The sequence below is a fragment of the Lontra canadensis genome, unplaced genomic scaffold, assembly GCF_010015895.1.
Source record: "Lontra canadensis isolate GAN:19392208 unplaced genomic scaffold, GSC_riverotter_1.0 scaffold53, whole genome shotgun sequence".
NCBI classification, from domain to species: domain Eukaryota; kingdom Metazoa; phylum Chordata; class Mammalia; order Carnivora; family Mustelidae; genus Lontra; species Lontra canadensis.
In genome coordinates, this window is record NW_022631047.1 from 12,182,962 (window position 1) to 12,201,432 (window position 18,471).

An 18,471-nucleotide genomic window follows, 5' to 3' on the forward strand; every position below is an offset into this window, starting at 1 on the left:
ACCCTTAGGTAGATGCTATTATTCCCTCCTTTCTGAAGATGAGGAAATTGAAAAATAGTCAAGTTTGTCCCAAAAGCCATTGGCCCCGCTGGAATTAATTCCCAGGCCTGACTCTTGGCCGCTACACTCACTATACAGTGATTAATAAACACCGAACTAAATACAACCAGCCGCGGCTTGAGGACCAGTTGCCGGGGCGTTGCGGTGGGGACTGAGCACTGGAAGGGTAGAGCGGAGGAGAAGCCCTTTAAACTCCCTTACCATCAAGATACCCACAAACCCCGCCCACTAGGACCCGCCCACCAGCCCGGAAGGGAGAGGCGGGGGCGGGACGAGCTTCCGGGGCGGGGCGGGGCCAGCGCTGGTTGGCCAGCTTCGGGCGGAAGTCGGGAGGGTCGGTGGTCCGAAGACGCTGGCTTGTGACAGGGCGGGGTAGAAGGAAGGCCTACATAAAGGTTGCCTCTCCATCCCTTCGCTCCCGGGGACCCTCGGAAAAAACCCAACACCCCGGCCCCGCGGCTAGCCCCTTCCCCCAGGCTCTCTCCGCTCGATTTCGCCACCGTTATGTGGGAAGCGAATCCGGTGAGTAGCCGGGCGGGACGGGGCGGACCCAATGGGCGGGGTTGAGGAGAGAGGGGCGGGAGGGGGTTCCCGGGAACTGCTCCCCCTCACCCGCTTCGGGCTGGGTGTTGAGTTCCGGGGCCCCGAAGATCCTGGCCCTTGCGGCTTCTGTAGTCTCTGGCTTTTGAGCGGTGGAGATGGCTCGGTGGGTTCTCCAACGCATTACCGCTTTCTGTTGCAGTTATTGATTTGACTTGCAGTGGTTTCTCCGCCTCGGCCCCCCGCCCCCGTTCACCGTCTTTTTAAACTTGGTGTTTTGCTTCCTCATCGAAGTTCCGGGGCTGGGGACCGGTTCCTCTGCCCGTGCCCCAGGTGTACCTGCCGGTCCCATCCACCTAAAGCGAGGGGATTCGCCCCCCGTGTCTCGAGTGGGCCTAAGAGGAGCCATCCCTGCCCCTCTTCCCTTCTTGGGGGGCGGTCGTTTCAAAGTTGGGGGGACCGAGTGCATGTTCTAAGCCTGTAGAGGGTGTATGTAGTTCTTAGATTTTTTTTTTTTTCCAGTGGACGGAACGGATGACCTGGAACGTCTCCCTCCTCCTTGTTTGACTCCCGTGTTGGCATTGCGTCTGCGTGTATTTTCGTCGGCTTTGTTTTTGTACGTTCCTTCAGTGTGCCGCTGTCGCAAGAGTGGAATCCGTTTGCCCAGAGTATTCCATTCATCTCTTGTTAGAGTTGAGATCGCCTAGTAACCGGGCCGCTGTACACCTTAGGAGCGGACTTGGGAAACGGCGGATCCCGTTTCAGCGGAACGGTCGGGCTGAATGTGTGAAGCTACCCCGCGTGCCGGGGTCCCTGCCCAGATTCACTTACACCCCGGTTTTCATACTCGCAGTACGCTTTGGTGTAATCAGGACTTGTGTTTCTGTTGTGGTCCCCCCCCCCCCCCACTTCTGGACTCTGTTTCCAGATGAGTTGGAGTGTTGATCAGTTCATTCTGTTATGTTTTTAAGGTTTTACCCAGTGGAAACTGGTCTCTTGGTCCGCGCTCGTTGCTTGCACCTTGTGGTCGCGTCCCAGGCCTTCCTGTAACGGGTCCTCCTCTAAGATCTTTTTTTCTTTTTGGTTCATACATGTAACCCTGCAATATCAGGCCGCATCCCAGGAAAGTAATCGCTGGTATTTGATTTTAGCAGAAATAGTGCGGAATTAATGAGAATGTGCTCTCTGCTTTGGTATTTCCTTTGGCTGTCTGTCATCAACAGTCTTCATTTTCTATCATTGTACACGTCCATGTGTGTGCGAGCACGCGCGCATCTGGCCAGTGTGTCTTCAATTTTTATTAACACTCCCTTTCGTCTTGGTTTCTCCATAACAAAGTTTTTAGTCGCCTAAGTATGTCTTGCTCAAAGTCGCATGTTTGAAATTCTTCACTATATTGTAAGCTCCCTGTGGGCAGGGATTTTTGTCCATTTTGTGTATTTTGGTACCTTATTTTGGCACTTCATAGGCACTCAGTAAATGTTCGTTGAGTTAGCAAAAGTGACTGGATTAGTGCTAGAGGGAGTCCTTTTCTCCTGCTGTTCATTATCCCTCCTCCATCACATAGACATTAGCAGTCACTGTTGGATCATTTGTATGTTGGTAGGATTATAAAGACATTAGTGAATGTCTTATAAATTTGGTTTGTTATATAGCATTATCTCATTTCTTTGTGAGGAATGCTGTTTCTTCTGACATCACCCTAATGATTTTGCTGGATTTCACTAGAGCACACTGACATTTGTTAGTAGACGAACCTTCCACATATAATCCCACATTCTTCTTTCAACCCTATTGTGCTACCCTACTGTGTCTTTTTTTTTTTTTTAAAGATTTTATTTATTTATTTGACAGACAGAGATCACAAGTAGGCAGAGAGAGAGGGGGAAGCAGGCTCCCCACAGAGCAGGGAGCCCAAGGCCGGGCTCCATCCCAGAACCCTGAGATCACGACCTGAGCAGAAGGCAGAGGCTTTAACCCACTGAGCCACCCAGGCGCCCCCACCCTGCTGTGTCTTAATGCGACTGTGTTTTCTTACTGATACTGGTTTCCTTCCTATGAGCATATTAATTCCGTCAAAAAGGGCAGTTTAGTTTTTAAAATACAGTCAACATTCTGTGTGTGTTTCTCTCTAGTAATCTGTTAGTCATCTAGTAATCTTGAACTTTTCGCTTTTAATAGAAGCAGCATCTGGACAGTTTGTCCAGCTGTGCTCATGGAATGAGGATTAATTTTAATGTTACTGTAAGCCAAACATACTGGGAATGAAAAACAAAACAAAACAACAACGTATCCTGAAGATAAATGCAGATAACTTTTGCATTACCCATCAATGGAAATTACTATTTGCCATTTCTTACCATTGAATGAGATACTAATAAATTCTACTTTGTGAAGCAAGACCACTGTGAACTGAGTTAATTGAGGACTTCTGCCTAGTTTCTCCCTGTATATTTTGATAGCGTGTATGGCCTTAATGTACTACACATGAGCTGCAGATAGACCTCCTATTGCGAATATACCTTCTGTATGATACTGTATTCTTCTCACAAGTGGCTTTGAGAAAATGTTACACTGATGCTGGCCATGGTAATTCTCAGAATTACCTCTCCATGACATGGTTTGAGTGTGGAAAATGAGCACTGAGCTTGCAACATTTCCTTGGGGGAAAAACCTAAAACAGGATAACCAAGGAGTTAGAAATTTTGTCTCAGTACAAAATTTTATTTTATCTTTCCACACAGTCATGAGGTCAGTGATATCTACTCAAGCTTTTCACTGAGCAGGCAGCTTGAGGTAAATAAAGCATAATGTCCTTGCCAAGGCAGATCTGATTGACAGAAGCAGCAGGCACACTCAGTTCTGATATGAGCTCTTGGCAGTTTGCCACCCACCTGGGGGAGGTAGCCCTTGACTAATGTCCCCCAGCTTAGAAAAGTGGCAAAGTCTGGAGAAAGGAATCAAAGGGGTGTGAAAGTCATCAAAGCAGTGATAACTGCTTTGACTATATGTACCGTGCCTTTATCCTGCCTCTCTCTGCCCTCTTGTGTCATCATCTTATTCTTCTTTGCTGCGATTGGAGTAAATAATAACTATTACGTATGAGGGAGTTTCAGTTTCCTTTTCTCGCACTGATGAAGGAAACTGAAAACGTGACGAACATCTGTAAGATTACAAGCCCATGCATTACAGTACTAAGACCTTACTTCCCGTGATGAACTCTTCCATACTTCCTTGCCACATGCGAACTCATATTATTAAAAGAATCTGAGGAGGTAGCTGAGGGAGGGGAGAACGATTTTCTCCGAATCACGCAGGTGAGTGTGCAGCATAATTACATGAGTGCCTGTGTCCCATTTTACTGCCTGCTGTTGCTGGGTGACAGGGTGATAATGAGTGTGTATTGCTGCAGTGCTTTGCCTGCTGAGCCATCTTTGTCTTTGTGATTTTTATATTCACAGCTGCTTCCAGACTCACTTGGCACTATGATTCTTACCTCTCCTTTTTCTGTCAAGCTTCTTGAAAGAATAGTCTTACACTTTTTGTCATTCTTATTCACATCTCTACCCTCCAGCCCCACCTCTGCCCCTAACACCTTTACTTGCTAGGAGGTCAACGAGAACTTTTGAATCAACACATCGGTAGTGACTTACATGACTCCAGCCTCTTCTTTCTGCAACATGAATGCACTCAAAGTGTTCCTCAGGACCTCCCCCACCCCCCTGCCAGGATTTCTTCTTTTTATGATTTACCTTTGAATCATAATCTTAATTGCACTAATTTCTATCCCTGAAATAGTCTACTGTTCACCTTTGTTTGTTCTCAGACTTTTTTTTTTTTTTTTTGGTGAGCTCCAAGGCTTCAGGTATTACTGTAGTGTATATGCCTGCCATATGTATCTTTCCGGTCCTAAGCCTATTCCTGAGCCCGCTCACGGACACCTCTCCTGGTTGTCTCTCTGACAAGTTCACAGTTGGCATGTCAAAACTGCACTACCAGAGAAACCAATCACTGATTCATTTTTCCCACTCAACAAGTATTTGCTAAGTATCTATCACATATAAAACATTCTAGACACTAGGGAGGGGCATTACAAATAGGGATCAAGTCAGAGCCTGCCCCTCAGGGGCCTTGCAGCATAGTTGGGGGAGTGGAAGCGATACCAGAGGATCTTGGGGGACTAGGAAGGTTTTCTAACCTAAGTTATATTTGAGCTAGGTGTTGGAGTTACAGAAGTGGTTCTTAGGGAAGGGCAAAGGAGCAAAATGACCACAGACCCCAGAGGTGAAAGAGAATGGCAAGTACAGTTTGGATGAAGGAGCGAAATGGAAAAGGGGCGTATCTGATGAATCTCAAGTGTTAGTATGGGCATTTTCAGAGAATGAGGATGGAGGGCTTTTGGGTGTTGGTAACTAAGATCTGTGTAGTATCTCTTCTGAGTCAGGCAGCATCCCTTAGGCTTGTGGGAGAGTGGAGGTAGAATTTGTTCCTGGAAATGAAAGTTCTACAGCAGGCATAGTTTCTGTGAAGCTGTGTTCTTAGATCCACGTATAGTCATGGGTTCATATCCTGATACCTGTCTTAGCATTCTTTCTAATCATCCCAGTAGTGAATTGAGTTCAGCTTGTGAGTAGTGTGATGTGCCACTGTTTGGTGGCTGAGGCGGTGCTCAACAAAGCATGCCCACACTGAGGTTATCTGATACCTGTAGGTAAGGTAGGAATTAATAAATTATTATCCTCCCTTTTTCAAGGAGGATGCTAAGTAAAAGTTTGGTGACCTTTCCGAATAAGGAGAGAACTGGGTTTTAAATCTAGAACTTTCGGGCTCCAGAGCACATACTGTCTCCAGTCTGACTTAGGATATGAGGACTTAAGTGGTAGAGAAGGGCCTGTGGGGAAACACACAGGGAGTCAGAGGAAAAGAAGGATGCTTGAGCGGCAGAAAATCACGACTTTTTTGTGACATCAGCTCCCATGTTTTTAGGACTTTTTTCTAGTGGTGCAGTGTACAAGTAGCAGTAGGGAAATGATGTGGCCTCCCCGGGATGGGCAGGGCAGATGCAGCCCAAGGCCAGGCAATGAGTCTAATGGTTTCTGGAGTTTCAGAGTTTGTGATACAGGCTGGAGGCAGACTTTCATAACAGGTTTGAAGGATGGAGTGAGTGAAATGCTGAGTATGACCCATCTAGTCTAAAATATGCAGAGTATTGAGGTCTGTGGCTTATACAACTCACCTTCTAAGAGTTGGATCTGCTTTTGAGATCCTGATAGCACCAGTCTGTTTATTGAGCACTTACCATAAGCTGGTCAGTTCTAAGCCTCAGCGTTTACAGTGGTGAATGAAACAGACCAGCTCCCAGCCCTTAGGGCCTGCAGTCTAGTGCAGGGAGGCGGACATTAAGCCAGTAATTACACAAATAATATTTTACTGCACTTGCAGCAAAGCCTCTGAAAGAAAAAGAACAATGACAATGTATAATAGGGGGAGTTAATATTAGACGGGGATATCAGGTGTGTCCGCTCTCTGAATTCAAGTCACTTTTACAGCAATCTGAAGAATTGAGCAAGAGTTAGCCAGATAAAGGTTGGACGGGAGTCTAGGAGGGCTATTTAGACAGCAGAAACAGCATGAGCAGAGACCCTGAGGCAGAAAGGAGTTTGGTGTTTGAGGCAGAGAGAAGCCACGTGTGGCTGGAACCCAGGGAACCAGGAGAGGAGGCCAGGAGGTAGGCAGGAACTAGCTGAGCATGACTCTGTCACACATGTTTAGGATTTTGAACTTCATCCTCAGAAGTGTGGGAAGCCATTGGAGGATTTTATATAGGAAGGGGAAGGAACATATCTGTGTTTTCTAAAAAAGACCATTCTGGCTGCTGCGCAGTAAATGAGTTATGTATTAGGAAGTGCGGAATAATGGCCTCCCAAAGATACCCACACTGTAAGCCCCAGAAACTGTGACTATGTTAGGTTACATAGCAGAGGAGGATTAAGATCACTAATCAGCTGATGTTGTGATTGGGAGATTGATTACTTATGGATTTTCTAGGTGGGTCCAGTGTAATCACAAGTATTTTTAAAAGCGGAAGAAGGGGACAAAAGAGGTGAGTCAGAGAAAGATGTTGTTATGGAAGAATTGTCAGCATCGCTGGCTTTGGAGATTAGGTGAGAGGCCACAAGGCGAGAAATGTGGGTAGCTTTTAAAACCCGGAAAGGCCAACAAAACACTCCCCCTTACAGCATCCAGAAGGGAATCAAGCCCATGGTGATTTTAGCCTAGTGAGTTCCATGTCAGACTCCAACAGAGGGGTAAGATAATACATTTGTGGTGTTTTAAGCCTCTAAGTTTGTGGTAATTTGTTCCAGCAGCGATTGAAAGCTAAAACAGAGGGCCGTCGGAAAGGCTGTTGTAAGACCACTTAGGGAGCTGCGGTGTGGTCCCTGGTGAACATGAAGGTGATCTGGACTAAATCGGTATTGGCGGGGAGAGAGACTCCGAGGTGGGGGAGTTCAGGCCGCACTGTGGATGAAGGGTGCTAGGTTTCTGGCATGGGCTGCTGGGAGGAATGAAGTATTTTCACTGAGATGGGGAGATTGGGAAAGGGGCAGATATGGCCGAGATCAAGATTTGGCTTTGGGCCTGCTATAGGTTTAATGTGCCTGTGAAGCATTCAAGGAATAAAGTCAATGAGGCAATTGGGATGTGGGTCTGGAGACCGGGCTACAAGTGGCAGTTTTGGCCTTAGTCTGTGTGGATGGCTTTTAAAATCATGGAGTAAATGAGACCCCTAGGATGGTGTTTCTCAAACTTTTCAGCAACCATGCAGATCACCAATCTTAAACAAGAAAGTAGTATTTAAAAAATTAATGTTTTCATTATTGAAAAAGATATTTTTGCAGCCTCATACAAAGTATGTATTTAACTTGTTGACAGATAGCTAGATCTGTAGGTTGGATCCAGACACTAATTTTTTTTTTTAAGGTTACATATTTATTTATTTAACAGAGAGAGAGAGAGAGAGAGAGAACGAGCGTGCACATGCACAAGCAGGGGGAGCGGCAGGCAGAAGAAGAGGGAGAAGCAAGTTCCCCACTAAGCAAGGAGCCTGATGTGGGGCTCAGTCTCAAGACCCGGGGATCATGACCTGAGCTGAAGGCAGATGCTTAACCCACTGAGCCACCCCGGCATCCCTGATTTTTTTTTTTCCCCTGTATTTCTACTAAATTAGGAAATTCCATGTTACAATTATAGATTGTCAAGATTTGCAACTGGTGTTTGCTGGCTCTGTCAGATGTTTTAGAATGCCAAGATCAAACACATACTGAGAAAGTACGAGAAGATTTCTCCCCGAAGGCTATTCTAGTGTTCTATCAGTTGCCAAATTGACACACTTAAAAGATTAAGTAACTGTAGGAGCAAATGTTTCAACCAGGCTGAACATTTGGAAGATAGGAGCAAATGTATTCTTAGTCATTCTTTGATTACTTCAGTCTCTGGAAAGTATCTGTTCATGTTTTGTTGTAACATTTGGATGGGTTCTTTATATATCGACAATGATAAAATAAGTCTCACTCTCTGATGAGTGAAGAAAGCCATCAGATTCTGGGAAGGAATCACACCCTAGCAATCGAACCATTTGTAGCATAGTTTCGTGACTGGAAAATCTGGTTATCTTTTCTCCTCCTCATTAAAAATTGGGAATTTTGGCCTTGAAATAGTAGATTTAGGTTATTTCAGAAGCTGAGTATATTTTAGCTATATACTTAAGCAGGCCTCTGGAAATCAAGAATGGCCATTAGTGTTATAAACATCGTAAAGAAATATTTTTATCTGATCTGTCCTTTTGGAAACTCTTGTCAGCACTTTTTTTCCTTGACACTCAAGTAGACGACGGGTGATTTTGCAAACACTGCCATTTCTTTCCACACATTTGAGAGCACATACTGAGTTGTTGAGATTTGCTGATACTTAATTTTTATTATTTCCTTCAACACTCCGTTACGATCAGGAGAATACTGTTTACTTGTAATTGTTCCAGGTGTTTAAAACACCTTTTGGTGATGCAGCAACACCTTTTCTTGCTGTTTGTGTAGCTTGTGGTCTGTCAGTTTTGAGTGGGTTGCCCCTTTTCCAGCCCACGTCACAGCTCACAGAAGCATCATCATCTAAATGAAAACTGGCTTCCCTTTGTGGTGTGAGTTTTCACTGATACACAGAACAAAAATTTGTTGAGTACTTCTGCCTCATTACAGAGTATATATGCTATAAAAACTGATTTGTTTCTCCACAAGTAGTTTGTTAACTTTTAAAACAAAGTAAATGCTGAAACACTCATGTGATAATTTTCTCATAACGTGCCATTGATAGTATGTGACTTCCAATTGAGTCATTTAATAAAGAAATTTTGTCAGTAGCTTTTTTTTTTTTCTCCACAATTAAGTTGGGCATTAAATTTGGACTGACAGTTTCTCAGCGATATCAAGATCTTTACTGTTTTAGCTGAGGAGTGCCTCTTTAGTTAATAATCAACAAACGAATTGATTTGAGGCTTTGTTTGAAAATGATGTGAAGGTTTTCTTGGTTTTACACCGCCGTATTTTCCGAACACTAGCTGATATGAACTGATCAACACAGACTGAACATAATGACATAGTGAGTTGGTAACTTTAAAGAAATTAAAGTTTTCATAAAAATCATCATTTCTCTTATATTTCAACTTTACAAGATATATCTGAACAAATTTCTTTAATTTCCCCTCGAAAATGCCTGTGAACTCTACCTCATAATTCTTGAGGACCATGTTTCGAAGAATCTGAAAAAGACAAGAAAAGGGGCCAGGAATGAGCCCACAGAACTGAAAAGTTACAGGCTGCATAGACATTAAGGTACAAAGGAGATCAAGAACTTGTGGCCAAAAATCTAAGACAATCTAGAGAGTATCATTTCATGGAAATCAAGAAAAGAGTAATATAGGACAAAGGGTAAACTGTGGAATGTTACTGAGCAGTCAAGTAAGATGAGGACTGATAAAAGAGCATAGGATTTAGCAACATGGAAGCTCATTGGAAGTCCTAGCAAGTGCTGTTTCTTGTTTGTTTGCTTGTTTGTGATGGTGTTGGAAGATATTGGGTCAGAAGCTAGAAAAAGTAAATTAGGGTGAGTTTTAGAATGAATGGGAAGTAAGGCAAGGAAAATTGTGTATATAGACAGAGAGTTATAGTTAATCCACCAACAGAGATAAAATGGAATCCTAAAAGTATTTGATCTAAAAGAAGATTGAAAAGGGTAACAAAGAACAGATGGAACAAAAGCAAATAAGAGATGATAAACTTAAACCTAACCATATCAATAATCATACCAAAGTAAATGCTGCAGACATGTCAGTTGGAACACAGATTGCCAGATTAGAGTAAAAAGTAAGACCTGATTCTAAGTTGTCTATAAGAAACACACTTTGAATATAAGACACAAATAGGATAAAACTAAATGGAGGGGGAGCTATGGCACTGACACCAGAAGAGAAAGCTTAAGTGGTATATTAGATTTCAGAAATAATGATATTATCAGGGATAAAGAATGTCATTTCCTATGATAAAAAGTTCAGTTAATCAGTAACAATCATAAACATTTATATACATGACTATAATAGAGCTTCAAAATACATGAAGCAAAACTAATGGAACTGTAAGGGGAAATAGACAAATCCCATTATGATTGGAGATTTTAATACTCCTCTCTAGATAATTGCTAGAATAAGTAGGTACACATGAGCAAGGATACAGAGGACTCAAACAATACTATCAACCAACTTGACCTAATTCACATTTATAGAACATTACACTTAACAACAGGTGAATACACTTTTTTTCCCCAACTACATGGGGGACATTTTACATGATAGACCAAATTCTAGGCTGTAAAACAAGTCTTAGTACATTTAAAAGAATTCAAGTCACGTACAGTATGTTATCTGATCAAAATGGAATTAAATTAGAATTCAGTAAAAGAAAGACCTGTAAAAACTGCAAGCATTTGGTAAGCAAGTACCACTTCAACCCATTAGTCGAAGAGATAGAAAATGTGAAGACAGTGTATCAAATTTGTGGTATGCTGCTGTAACAGTACTTAGAGGGAAATTTAGGGCTACTTTGATCCCTATATTGGAAGTGAAATGTCACAAATTAGTGATTATAGCTTCCTCCTTAAGAAACTAGAAAAAGAGGAGCAAATTAAATTCAAGCAGGGGCAAGGAAATAAAATTTAAAGTGGAAATCACTGAAATGAAAACCAAGAAACTGACGAAAGCAGAAGCTGTTTTTCTTTTCCTTTCTTTCCTGTTTTGTTTTGTTTTGTTTTGTTTAAACATCCATAGGATTGATAAACCTCTAACCAGACAAATCAGGAGAAAAGGAATACAAATAATCAATATTGACAATGAGAAAAGTAATATCACTACAGATATTAAAGGGTAATAAGAGAATGTTATAAACAACTTAATGTCAGTACCACCACTTAGATGAAATGGGTATATTCTAAGACACAGACTACCAAAGTTCCCTCAAGAAGGAATAACACGAATAATCCCAAGTCTATTGAAGAGTTTTCGTACATGGAAAAGGGTCACCCACAAAGAAAACTCCAGGTGTAGATGATTTCCCTGTAAATTCTAACAAATATTTAAGGAAGAAACAATACTAGTTCTGCACAAGCTTTCAGAAAATTGAAGAGAAGTTTATACTTCACAACTCATACTATGAAGCCATCATTACCCTGTTACCAAAACCAGTCAAAAGACATTACAAGAAATAATAGACCAATATTCCTTTCCTAATGAACATAGATACACACATTTTTTTTTAAAGATTTTAATCATTTATTTGACAGAGATCACAAGTAGGCAGAGAGGCAGGCAGGGAGAGAGGGGGAAGATGCTCCCCACTGAGCAGAGAGCCCAATGCAGGGCTCGGTCCCAGGACCCTGAGATCATGACCTGAGCTGAAGGCAGAAGCTTAACCCACTGAACCACCCAGGCACATAGATACATACATTTTAAGCAAAATTTTAGCAAATTGAGTCTAACATATAAGAAGGTTAATTCATAATTACCAGATGATGTTTATCCTAAAAATGCAATGTTGGTTTAAAATTTGAAGAGCAATCAATGTAATTCACCATATAAACAAACTAAAATGAAAAATCCTATGATCATTTCAATGTATGCAGGAAAGCATTTGACAAAATTCAGTATCCCTGATAAAAACTCTCAGCAACTTAGGAATAAAAGGAAACTTGCTCAACCTGATAAGGGGTATGCAGAAAATAGCAAACTCAGTAGACCTAGGGTACTCAAATCATGTACCTTCTCAAAAAAGGCCTTTTTCAATGACTGTCCTTTCCCTAGCTCCAGAGAACCAAGCTCTTAGAATAGTTTGTCTAATGAATGTATCTGTATGCCTGAGATCTTGAGCTATACTATACCAGTTTCCCCAGATAATTTACACTGGCAGTGTGATTTATGGTTAACACCTGCTTTCTCTCTGGAGGTCTGGAATGTCAGCAGCTGAGGTCAGTCATGTAGGGTGACTGTCATATACTTATATGACTAACTCCTAGTGAAAACCCTGGACACCTAGACTCAGGTGAGCATCCTGCTTGGCAACATTTTGAACTGGTCACATATGGTTGCTAGGAGAATTGTTTCCTGTGTGACTCCACTGGGAGGGAATGTGTGGAAGCTTATACATGGTTTCCTCTGGATGTCACTCCATGCGCTTTTTCCCCTTTGCTTATTTCATTGTGTATATTTTTACTATAATAAACTGTAACCGTGAGTAGAACAATTTCTGAGTCCTGTGAGTCTTTCTCCTATGAGCCCGAGGTTGTATGGACCCCTGACAGAAGGGGCATCTACAAAATACCTATATCTAATATCAAACTTGAGAGTGAAAGAGTGAATACTTTATCACTAAGATCAGGAACAAATGATGCCCATTCTTTATTTGACATTGTACTTGAGATGATAATCAGTGCAATAAGGCAAGAAAAAGAAGGCATGGAAAAGAAATAACAGGCATCTGTATGCTAGAAGTGAGTCTATTTTATCTATATATAAAATGCCTACTTAGAAAATCTGATGGAGTGTCCAAAAATCTAGAACATACAAGAGAATTTAGTAAGGTTGCCAAATACAGGATACATGTACAAAAAATAATGTATCTCTAAATACAAGCAACATTCAATCAGAAGTTGAAATTTAAATGCAGTTCTATTTACAATAATATCAGAAATATGGACTACTTGGGCATGAATCTTACATAAATGACGGGCAAGATCTATGCATTGAAAACTAGAAAACATTACTGAAAAATGTTAAGACCTAAATAAGTCAGGAGATCTACCTCATTCATGGGTTGGAATACTCAGTATTGTTGAGATGGCAATGATCTAGATCACCATGCCATCCCAATTAAAATTGAAAGGACCAAATAGCCAAGCAGTTTTGAAAAAAAAAAAAAAAAAAAACAAATTTGGAGCACTAACACTACCTTTAAAGAGTCAGTGTGATTTAAAGAGTCAGTGTGAAACTACAGTCATCAAAACAGTGTAGGATTGGCAGCAAGATAGAGAAAATGATTATCAGAGCAGAACAGAGTCCAGGAATAGACCCACAAACATACAGGCAACTGATTTTTTTTTTTTTTTAATGAAAGTAAGGTTTAGTGGAGAAAGGACAGTTACCCAATGAGTTCAGAGGTTGTTTAAACCCTTTGTGCCAGTGAGGCTTCCATCCTGTGATGATCCATCCATGTGCAGTTTAGGAAATGTTGCCAAGTCTGTCCCATGACCTGCTCTGATCGTTCCTTTGTGGATACAACCTGGTGCTTGTACACAGCCTTCCTGACTTTCATGGTTCATTGTAATTCCAGGAGGGCTTTTCTTGGTTATTCTTGGTTCTCTGTATTAAATTTCTGTATTCTCTACCATTTGGCTTGTATTAGGGCTTTGGGCTTCTTAGTTGTTTTGCCTTGAGATTTCCATTTTTTTTTTCCAATAGTGTTCTTAGGTATGAGGTTCTCTACTTTCTGTTCCAAATAAAGTCAGTCCCTTCAGACAGAGATATGGAGCTCTTTGTCCTTATGGTAAGCCTTTACCCTCAGTAGAATCCTTGTACTGCTACACCTGAGTTTGGGAGTGGGAGCTGACTTTTCCCAAAGTGATACCTGGATTTTGGATAGAAGGGTTATTGGCATCCCTGGTCTTCTTGAATTCCTCCTCTTGGCATGGAACTTCTATCTTATGAGCAAACTAGGTTGATAGCAATCAGGACTCAGAATTCTTAACCTACTGGGCCTGGAGTAGAATTTCCACCAAATGAACTGGGACCAGGTGGAGGAGCCAAGAGGTCAGTCTCCTCTGTTGCCTGCTCAGAATAGACCTATACCTCTAGGCTGAAGAAGATGAGAAACACTAACAACCTGCCCCTTCAAGGATGAAACTAGCCCAGAACAAGGAGGTGGAGGGAAAGGGAGCCCCGTCTACACATGCCTGAGATAGATCTTCTGTAACATAGCTTTGGTGGAATGGGCTATATCTTAGTCAAATGCCACAGACTCTTGCCTGTTCTGAGATTTAGTAGATTTTCTTGATTAAATGTTTGTCCATTTGCTGTATGCCCTTAGGACAATTTCTAGAGACTCTATGTTTTTTTTTTTTTAATGATGATTGATGATGATTTTGATAATGTTTTTTAAAATAATGTTCACCAATTAGAATGTGGTTTTGGTGGGGAGAAGGTCCACTGAGCTCCTTACTCTGTCATTCCAAAAGTTCCTCCCTGTTTTTAATATTTTAATAACAGGCTTTAGATCTTCTTTCTATAGAGACAAGGAAGTTTTCATTACCAAATGTGATTTTTCTCAAGATATTAGTTTATGCTAACGTATTTTGTTAACTATAATAAACTTATCAGAAAGCTTTTAACCAATCTGGAAGATGACATTATTTTTCTTCTATACACTGGGATTTTGACTTTAAACTCATTTTCCACATAGCCTTTCTATTTGATGATCCAGGTTGACTGTTCCCAGGCCCCATAAATACTTTCTTTGGAATAGGCAGCATTATAGATGGATTCCACCAGCATACTCACTGCACTTGTAAATTTACCAAATGCTTTTTCACTTTATACTACCTTTTTTCTTCATAACCTGGTGTGCAAGAAGTATCAGTTCTGCCAATTAAAAACTGAAAATTGGCATGGTGGCTACACTAATTCAGCTAGCATGTATTAATTATCTACTCTATGATAGACAACTTGCATACACTCCTTTTATTGCCTATGAATGTGTTCTAATCTAGATCCATTGCATTTTAAAGTTACTAATTTAAACTTGGACTTACTCTTTGAGCCTTATTATACAGAATTGCCCTTCCTTTGGAGGGGAAGCTTAGTATAGAAAACCATAAGACTTAGTCTTAGGAACTAAGTCTTTGGAAAGAGCCATAGTATATATGAAGCAAAACAACCAAAGTAAGCTTTGGCAACAGGAGAGAAGGTGCAACTGTCTGTATATGAAAATGAGGCCATGGGGGTTGGCAGTTTAATGAAGAAGTGACACTCAAGAATCCTTTGGTGTTTCTTTAATCTTCTTTGTACTGCTAACTCTATGATTCTGTTTTTTGTTTTGTTTTGTTTCATGTTTTTTTTTTTTAATTCTAGTTAGTTAACATATAGTGTAATATTAGTTTCAGGAGTAAAATTTAGTGATTCATCACTTACATATAATACCCAGTGCTCATCGCAACAAGTGCCCTCCTTAATACCCATCATCCATTTAGTCCATCCACCTACCCACCTCCCCTCCAGCAACCTTCAGTTTGTTCTCTATAGTTAAGAGTCTGTTCTGTGGTTTGGCTCTCTCTCTCTTTTTTTTTCCCCTATGTTCATCTGTTTTGTTTCTTAAATTCCACATCTGAGTGAAATTACATGGTATTTGTCTTTCTCTGACTGAAATATTTTGCTTAGCATAGTTCACTCTACCTCCATCCTCATCATTGCAGATGACAAGATTTCATTCTTTTTATGGCTGAATAATATTCCATTGTGCATATCATATATATATGTGTGTGTGTATTATTTTTAACTTTTTTTTAAAAGATTTTATTTATTTATTTGTCAGAGAGAGAGGGAGAGAGAGCGAGCACAGGCAGACAGAATGGCCGGCAGAGGCAGAGGGAGAAGCAGTCTCCCTGCCGAGCAAGGAGCCGGATGTGGGACTCGATCCCAGGACGCTGGGATCATGACCTGAGCCGAAGGCAGCTGCTTAACCAACTGAGCCACCCAGGCGTCCCTATTTTTAACTTTTTAAGGAACCTCCATAGTGTTCTTCAGAGTGGCTGTACCTGTTTGCATTCCCACCAACAGTGTGAGAGGTTTCCCCTTTCTTCACATCCTCACCAACGTCTGTGTTTCCTGTGTTGTTAATTTTAGCCATTCTGACATTCATGGTTTTGATTTGTATTTCCCTGATGATGAGTGATGTTGAGCATCTTTTCATGTGTCTATTAGCCATCTGAATGCCTTTGGGAAAATGTCTATTCATGTCTTCTGCCATTTCTTAACTGGATTATTTGTTTTTTGGGGTGTTGAGTTTGATAACTTCTTTATAGATTTTGGATACTAACCCTTTATCAGGTATTATCTTTCCCCATTCCATAGGTTGCCTTTTAGTTTTGTTGATTGTTTCTTTTGCTGTGCAGAACATGTTTACCTTGATGAAGTCCCAGTGGTTCATTTTTCCTTTTGTTTCCCTTGCCTCTGAGAACATGTCTAGTTGAATTTATTTGTGTATATGGTGTAAGAAAGTGGTCCACTTTCATTCTTCTGCATGTGGCTGTCAAGTTTTCTAAAATCATTTGTTGAAGAGACTTTGTATTTTTTTCCATTAGATATTCTTTTTGCTTTGTCAAAGATTAGTCGGCCATAGAGTTGAAGGTCTGTTTCCGGGTTTTCTATTCTGTTCCATTGATCTATGTGTCTGTTTTTGTGCCAGTACCATACTATCTTTGATGACTACAGTTTTGTAATATAACTTGAAGTCCAGAATTGTAATGCCTCCAGCTTTGCTTTTTCTTTCTCAAGATAGCTATGGCTATTCGGAGTCTTTGTGGTTCATGCAAGTTTTAGAATTGCTTGCTCTGGCTCTGTGAAAACTACGGGTGGTATTTTGATAGGGATTGCATTAAATGTGTAGATTGCTTTGAGTAGTATAAATATTTTAGCACTCTATTTGTTCTTCCCGTCCATGAGCATGGAATGTTCTTCCATTTCTTTGTGTTATCTTCAATACCTTTTATAACCATTCTATAGTTTTCACAGTACAGATCTTTCACCACTTTGGTTTGATTTATTCCCAGGTATCTTATGGTATTTGGTTCAGTAAATGGGATTAATTCCTTGATTCCTTTTTCTGCTGCTTCATTATTGATGTATAAAAATATAACAGATTTCTATACATTGATTTTGTGTCCTGAAACTTTACCGAATTTGTGTATCAGTTCTAGCAACTTTTTGTTGGGGTCTTTTGGGTTTTCTACATAGAGTATTATGTCATCTGTGAATAGTGGAAATTTGACTTCTTCTTTGCTGATTTGGATGCCTTTTGTTTCTTTTTGTTGTCTGATTGCTGAGGCTAGGACTTCTAGTACCATGTTAAGCTAACAGTGTTGAGAGAGTGAACATCCCTGTCTTATTTCTGACCATAGAGAAAAAGTTCTCAGTTTTTCCCCATTGATGATATTAGCTATGGGTCTTTCATATATGGCCTTTATGATATCGAAGTATGTTCCCTCTATCCCTGCTTTGTTGAGGGTTTTTATAGAGAACGGATGCTGTACTTTGTCATATGCTTTATCTGCATCTATTGAAAGGATCATAATGTTCCTAACGTTTATTTTATTAATGTGGTGTATCACATTGACTGATTTGTGGATATTGAACCATACTTGCGGCCCAGGAATAAATCCTACTTGATTATGGTAAATAATTCTTTTAATATACTGTTGGATTTGATTTGCTAGTATTGTATTGAGAAATTTATATCCATGGTCATCAAGGACATTGGCCTGTAATTCTCTTTTTTTAGTTCCATTCCAGAACCCTATGTCTTCATCTGGTTTTGGAATCAAGGTAATGCTGGCCTCATAGACTGAGTTTGGAAGTTTCCCTTCCATTTCTGTTTTTTGGAACAGTTTGAGAAGAATAGGTATTAACTCAAGTGTTTGGTAGAATTCCCCTGAGAGCCACCTGGCCCTAGACTTTTCTTTCTTGGGAACTTTTTGATTAATGATTCAATATCTTTGCTAGTTATTGGTCTGTTCAAATTTTCTATTTCTTTCCGTTTCAGTTTTGGTAGTTTGTAAGTTTCTAGGAATTTATCCATTTCTTCCAGATTGCCAAGTGTGTTTTTTTCATTATATTCTCTTATTATCATTTACATTTCTGTGGTGTTGGTTATGATCTCTCTTCTCATTCATGATTTATTTATTTGAGTACTTTCTCTTTTCCTTTTGGTAAGTCTGGCTAGGAGTATATCAATTTCATTGATTCTTTCAAAGAACAAGCTCCTCGTCTCATTGATCTATACTGCTGTTTTTTTGTTTGTTTCTGTATTGTTTTTCTGCTCTAATCTTTATTATTTCCCTTCTTCTGGCTTTAAGCTTTATATGCTGTTCCTTTTCTAGCTCCTTTGAGTATAAGGTTATGTTGTGTATTTGAGACTTTTCCTGCTTCTTGAGAAAGGCCTGTATTCCTATGTACTTTACCCTTATGACCACTTTTGCCACATCCCAAAGATTTTGGACTATTGTGTT

At 40.5% G+C, this 18,471-nt stretch overlaps 1 protein-coding gene across 8 annotated transcripts in view; it reads left to right on the plus strand.

Annotated features, from left to right (window-relative positions):
• Positions 1-364: 364 nt before the first annotated feature.
• PARP11 (poly(ADP-ribose) polymerase family member 11) overlaps positions 365-18,471 on the plus strand; it is a 41,862-nt gene continuing 23,755 nt past the window's right edge. For 2 of the 8 annotated variants that reach the window (XM_032874847.1, XM_032874850.1), the window contains exon 1: positions 366-582. Coding sequence is in view for 3 of the 8 variants with exons in the window: in XM_032874845.1 (XP_032730736.1) it covers positions 614-766 (153 nt within the window). In the remaining 5 variants the exon portion in view is untranslated. Of the gene's footprint in view, positions 583-607; positions 767-3,725; positions 3,918-18,471 lie in introns of those variants that run through there. The other 6 variants (XM_032874845.1, XM_032874853.1, XM_032874848.1 and 3 more) reach the window with 4 other exon arrangements.